General features: G+C 30.2%; 1 protein-coding gene across 1 annotated transcript; it reads left to right on the plus strand.

Annotated features, from left to right (window-relative positions):
• Positions 1-518: 518 nt before the first annotated feature.
• Positions 519-5,693, plus strand: LOC143084165 (transient receptor potential cation channel subfamily M member 5-like). Its single transcript, XM_076260572.1, has 6 exons — positions 519-644; positions 966-1,110; positions 3,385-3,496; positions 3,928-4,018; positions 5,177-5,328; positions 5,550-5,693. Exons 1-6 carry the CDS (start codon positions 569-571, stop codon positions 5,691-5,693), a joined length of 720 nt encoding a protein of 239 aa, XP_076116687.1. The 5' UTR covers positions 519-568.
• Positions 5,694-7,055: the final 1,362 nt, after the last annotated feature.

A 7,055-nucleotide genomic window follows, 5' to 3' on the forward strand; every position in this document is an offset into this window, starting at 1 on the left:
GCAAAACCTATTGCAAAACATTGTCATGATCAAAACCATAAAAGATACCCCTAATCACTCGACTGGTAAGAAAAAAATTGTGGAAATCTGACATACAACAAAATGTTTTGAGAAAAAGATTGATTTTTACATTTTTATAATCTTAAAATCATTCGATATTGAGGAAATTCTGTGATTTAAAAAATGTTTTTAAAAATAAAAAATGTGGTATGATTTCCTATAAGACAACTGTTCACCAGCGACCAAAATGACATAAAAATTAACAACTATCATTCATCGCAAAGCTTTCGCCAAAGAGAAAACCCCATACCGCAAAGTCAGCTTAAAATGTCCCAAAGTACCATTTGTAACCTTATTTAAACAAGAAAACTTATGGCCTGATTTATGAATCCTATGTTAGATTCTGAGTAAAATAGTTAACGAAATTATTAAGTTATAATTCCTCGTTCCATAGCATAAATAAAGTATTACTATTTCTACTTTTTCTTTATGCTGTCTGTTATGTATCTCATAGATTTTACAGCCAAAAGAAGACGTCGTACCGGAGACTGCTGTTCAGGATAATGATATGCAACTTCTAGAATTGGAAACATATATCAATCAATCTCTTTACGTCAAGTTCGGAGACGAAAATAATAAAAATGGTATAGTTTTTTAAACTCTGACGGCTTATCATTATTCGTCTATTTTTTGTGTTTTTTTTCGTTAAACATTCCTAGAATGCATCTTGGATTGCAACAACCAACATGCTTTCCTATTTTTCAATACATCTTTACAACGTCAATAAATTAAAACAAGCATATACTAATATGGAGATATCATAATAAACCCTAATTCAATTTTTAAGGAATTTGTCATGAAATGGTAAAGGAGATCATTTAGTAAACGTAATATCTATCGATTCAAATTCAGAATTAACATTGATAAAAAAACATTTTTTTATAACAAAATATTTATTTTTGCAGTTAGAGTGCCAGTAGTATTGGTTGCTGCAAATGGTGATTTAGAAATACTCTCACATATTGCCAGGGCTGTTCAGTGTAATATATCGGTTGTGGTTATGAAAGGCTCAGGTGGCGTATCGGACTTAATTGCTATGTGTATTGAAGAGTAAGAATTAATGAGTTATATTAAATACGAAGTTTGAAATTTGTAAAGCAATTAAGTTGGATACACTAACTCAGGGTTTCCGCTGGCGGTCGCAATTTTCGCCATTTGCGAAAAAATAATAATTGTGGCGATTAAAATTTGTCATTGGCGAAAAATTTGGCGAAAAAATATATATAACGATTTATTTTTATCCATCCTGTTTATTTACTTTTTTCGGGTTTCTAGGACTTTCCCTGATCAGACAATACTCGGAATTCACCTTGAACTCGTGACAGAAATCAATAATCAGCTGATTGCATTTATAGCTATCGACACCAAAGGACTAATTAATAAAGGTGTTGCTTATATTATATGACAAAATGATATGGTGAAATTGCGTCCGTCACATGCCTCATAAGGGATTTATTTACCACTTTGCGACGTATGTGTTTGAAGCAAAATTTTGACGATTTCTCTCCTTCTTTTAATGATAGTTCAGAGGAGAAAACTGTTGTTATGACGAAAAATGTTCAAAAGCAAGAAAGGTCTCTGATTTAAAACTTTATCCTTTAACTTTGATATAGATAATTGATTTGAGTGGGTACTTTAAAGTCGTTTCAGTGACACACGTGTGTCAAGCATAGTTTTACTTATTAACGATGGTTTAGAAAAGAAAAAAAACTGTCGTTATGAAGAAATATATTCAAAAGATTGGTTTTAGAGTAACCCTTCAATGTAATGACTATACCTTATACGAGGGATCAATTTCAAGTGATAAAAACTTTTGTTTCGTTGTAAAAACCACTTCTTAGTTAAAAAGGGCACTTGTTTTAATTTTGAAGAAACTTTTCCAAAGAACTGTACATCTTTCAGGTATCCAAGATTTTTTTATATTCCAGGACTCATATCTTCTTTATTTTTAAAAGTAAGTGGCCCCCTTCTTTTAAAGTTGTTCAAAATATAATCAATTTCCTAATAAAGTAATTTTTTTAAAAGGTAATTTTTTTGTATCTATTCATTACAATGTAAAGTTTAAGACAAGTTTGAGAGAGAAATCATAGACAGCTATTGGGCAAACTCATCTTATTAAAGGCGGGGGGGGGGGGGGGGGGGCGAAAAAGAGAAAAAAATTAAAACAAAAATATACTTGTGTCACTTGTTGAAAAAAATAATAAAGTAGCGAAAATTCCAAATTATAGGTTCGGTTGAGAATTATATTTGACGGCAATTCTTATGATTTGAGCTTCCAAATTTTGAAAATTTTGTACAATAATCCAGCACCTCCAGCATTTGAGTGTATGTTTTCCAGATGGTAAGATTTCCAAGAGCTATCGTTTACTATCACATTTTCTTGTTTAAAGTCACATGAAACTTCAAATAAAAGAAATTATAACTAAATGCCTAGTTTTTTTTATTATAAAACTTATGTACATATACTTTTTTCTCAAGAACGTTCTATAATTTGTCCACATTTTGAAGAAATTTACCCTTTTTAACATTGTTTGCTTCCAGTAAACAATTCGCCGATATGCTTCCCGTATGCAGTGAACTCAGTGTGACCTTTCTCGTAAAAATCTGGTAATCGCAATACGAATGGATCTGTTATTGAAATAAAATATTATCTTATTGTACATGTTATACATGTGCTCAATTGTACCGCTTCTTTGTTGATTGTTTACTATGGTTACAATCAATAAATTACGTCTTTAGGCCACGACAGTGTATTAGCTGCCACATTTTCACATCATAATTTCTTTTGACGATTATACGATATGGATTCGAAAAAATGATAACATCATGCACAATAGGCTTAGTTTATGGTATATACATGCATTGGTTCAAGAATTTGATGCACGGTTTTTTTACCAGTCACTCGTTTCATATGACTTTAACACTAACATTATTGAAACACGGAACGCATGAAGTAAAGTTGGAGTTAGCATTCGAAAGATCAACGGCGCAATCATGACCATAATGTAACAGTAAAAATGTTTTATATATCGTCACCACAACTCCTTTTTTTTAAAGAGATTAAGCCATGACCAAATAATACTATTTACTGGTTTTGTACTTCCATCAACAACACATATGAAGCACGATCTATTTACCCTTTCAAAGAATATGGTTTCAACCTAGTTTTGATATGGTGTTTTTGTCGCTCAGTATTCTGTTTTGTGGATTTATTTTACTATTTTTTTCGAGTTGGAGGAAGTGAGTTTTATTTTTGTTAGTATTATAGTTTTGAAGTTTTTATGTTTTAATCCTTTTTCTAACAATTCTTCTTTATTTCATTAGCTCACGAAACATCAGAAAGATGTCCCCTTTGTTGCTTCATAGAAAAATACCAGAGGACATTTTTGCAAAAATAGAAATGGCTATCAGTATCATCACCAACAGATATTGGATGGTAATCTTTTGTCTGTAATCTAATTGTGCGCATGTTTTTAATTCACTCACATATTTTGTTATTTCAGATATCGTATTATTCTTTATTTTTTTTTATATATATACATGTATATATTCAAATGATTAAAGCGAGAACCTTTATTGTATCGTAATATTTCTATTGAAAGAAATAGATAAGGTTGAATTAAGCATTGTGTACAAAATGTATATATTTAAAACAAAAATATATAATATTTAGTTTAAAAATGAATGGATCGAATAAGAAAATATGGTTTACAAAAAGAGGGTTTGTGTTTTTGTTTTATTTATTAATGTGTTTTCCCTATACTGTTTTGTTCTGTTTGGAACGAAAATATTAAATACGTAATAACTGTTTTCATAATGTTTGTTAATGTAGTAAAGACTTTTATCTTTTTTGGTTGTGGTTGTTAGATTACGATATTTGACTTGATAAGGGACACACCAGAAAGTCTGTGGGAACGGCTAACAGATGGAATAATGAGAGCTTGGTCATATGATCAAGGTAAGTATATGACAAAACATATTAAGGACCAACAAACAAATCATAAAAGATATATTAGAGTAGACAGCGAATAAGTAATTATATAGTGGCTATCTGTTATCCACCATTATGTGGTTTATTCCACTGGATGTGTATTGATAGTGGATAAATACTAGACATTTTTTTTATGTGAACTATTAGGAAGTAGAATTCATAGAAACTCGTCTCTTGGACAAATAAATATCTTGTCGGATTTTTTAATTTCAAATTCAGATTTTAATATTGATCATGTCTATTCATTCATCAGCGCACATACCATTTGGTCTCATTTATCAACAATAATACAAAATAGGACTACTAATGAATAACAGATAGTCTGCTAAATATATGATTAATTTACTTGACATTGCAATGTATGAACGGCATCACAATGGAATATATGGCAAACGTGACTATCTCATTTTTTTTCATTGTCAACTTTCAATTTCTAAGCATTGACATACACACAGCCGAAGTAAATGACTTTTAAAAAAGTAATGAATACGTCATTCATAGATATAGGAAGATTAGTTATGAGTGCCAATGAGACAACCCTCCATCCAAGTCACAATTCATAAAAGTAAACCATTATATATCAGGGTTCGGTCTTCAACACGGAGCACTGGCTCACACCGAACATCAAGTTATAAAGAGCCCCAAAACATTACGAGTGTAAAATCATGCATGTTAACATTATACAGATTCCATTAACAGAAGGTATAACCTTTTAGAAAAATGCAACAGCAGGACTATGAAGAAGAACGAATGAAAATGAAACTGAAACAACACAATTTACGGATATGGGTCACATTTTGTGAACCCTTACTTTATGTCTGCGTCATAATTCACATGCAACACGTTTTGGAAGTCTTTGATTTTGATATATCTGAAGAAAAGTCGTATAAACTGTAAACGTATGATTTTTTTCTTGTCCTGTTTACAGAATGTGGATAAACATTTTTTTATTTCAAATATCAAATGGATTAAAGAGATTTTATCATCGTTTAACTACTGTTTGGTTGAAACAATACTGGATTTTTTGAAAAAATTGTAAAGCTTGTTTAAGGTTATTTTTCGGTATTATATGACTGGAAACTGGTTATTTGACTGATTTTTATTTAATAATCAATTATGTTTTAGAGGAAAATAAGAGTGTGTATGTGCCTTCATTTAAACCAATTGACCAAGACGTAATCTCAATTTCAAAATATGCTGTTGATATTGATTGGCTGTCTAAAGAAGAACTTTTTGGTGGATACTGTTTGACTTCATCAAATCATAGCGACAAACAGGTGGGTCAGAAGTTTACGACTAGTATAAGAGGTTTAGATAATCAGTTGTTTTTATGTTATTTTGTATATTCATAGTCATTTAAAATGAATAACAAAAATAATTACAAATGATGACCTCGTCAAGTTATATAGTGTTACTAAAAAAATGTGTAAACATATTTAGTACATTTTCGTTCTATTTTAAATAATTGACGTGTATCGTGAAATATTATCTGTTTCAGATTAAAGAAATTCTGTGTTCCGCTATCCTTAATCAAACAACTGATGTGCTACGATTGTTGAAGAACATAAAAATGAATAATGATGACGCTTCTCTTACACAGTTATATAGAAAGGTAAAAAGGTTACCAAACGCTAAACAGTAAGTTTCAAGGCGTAAATACGAGGTGTATAAATCTGATAAGAATATATAAAAAAAAATGAATATAGATAAAAAAAAATCTTTAAATGCTACTTGTATACCACAATCAGCCTTTAATTATATAATGAATGTCTTCAATATGTTTTAATATGTATACTAAAGACAAAGACTGATATGATAAATTAATGACTGAGGGCTCGAGGGTACAAAAATTTCAGCAAAGCTTTAATAATTTTTTTTTCAAAACAACCTTTATTAATTTTTTTGATTAGTTGTTACTAATAAAAAAATAATTCGTGTTGTCCCCAGATGACTTTTAAAATGTATATATCATTGAAAAAGCTCCAAATTATCTCCCTTTTTTTGTTGAAATATCTTTTTTAATGGAAAAATTTAGTGAAATCTTATATTTAAAAAAAAAAGGATTTATGCCCGCGAGCCTCCTTAAACAGAGGTAATACAATGAATCAAATGTACTATTGTGAACTTTTTTTTCTTTACAGAAAGTCAAAAAAATGGAAAAGGAAAAAAAGAAAAAGGGCCACACTGTTGTCGATATCTGGAAGGTTTGACTGTTTCATTTAAATATGCGTGTATAGAAAGTTTCAATATGGGATAAGAATGGTGTGTTAAATATCTCAATCTAAAGATAAAATGTCGTTGACAAAGAATGTTTTAAATATTAGTGCAACTTAATTTAAGATTTAAATTTATATATATTTCACTGTTAAAAGTAGGTAACGTAAACAAACATTGACAAAGATGATGTCATATAACATAAATGTTTAAAACACATATATCGGCTCTTACATGATTTGTAATACACTGCTCGCTAATTGTTCGATTATACGATTATAAGTTTTTGAATTATTGAGAAACTAAGGTTTAAACTTCTTTATACAATGTTGACCTCAGCTGAATTTGGCCATTACTTTTTTTTTGGTAACGTTAGGTCACAGCTTTTCACGCGTTTTGGTACTGATACATCCTTGGCTTTTAAATATTTTAAAGCGTTTCTAACGAGAGAAAAAATAAAGGAAGGGAATCAAAAACGGAGGGTATCATGCAGTCACCTTCAATAGCAAATCAATGCATCTCACCATTTCACTTTTGCATTAGTGCGATATTTGTTAAGTTGTATCATGTTGTTCGGTGAAAGATAATTTGGTTATTTTGACTTTATTTGGTTGTGAAGGTGAGTATAGACTGCGGAGCCGTCTACTGTTTCGTAATCGTTTTCCAATGCAAAAATTGTGAAAATGAATCATCAATTTGCGTGTAGGTTGCACTTTGTAAATACAGCTGTTTCTCAAACAACGCCTCTTTTTGGGGAGATCTAGAATATTCATAGAAAATTAAGTTATGC

Source organism: Mytilus galloprovincialis, chromosome 7 (genome assembly GCF_965363235.1).
Source record: "Mytilus galloprovincialis chromosome 7, xbMytGall1.hap1.1, whole genome shotgun sequence".
Classification (NCBI taxonomy): Eukaryota; Metazoa; Mollusca; class Bivalvia; order Mytilida; family Mytilidae; genus Mytilus; species Mytilus galloprovincialis.

Excerpts from the sequence above, each read along its gene's own strand:
- LOC143084165 (XM_076260572.1), top strand. The coding sequence starts at position 569 with ATGCAACTTCTAGAATTGGAAACATATATCAATCAATCTCTTTACGTC. Across the intron at positions 1,111-3,384 it reads ATTGCTATGTGTATTGAAGA|CTCACGAAACATCAGAAAGA; the intron begins GTAAGAATTAAT and ends TTATTTCATTAG. Across the intron at positions 4,019-5,176 it reads AGCTTGGTCATATGATCAAG|AGGAAAATAAGAGTGTGTAT; the intron begins GTAAGTATATGA and ends ATTATGTTTTAG.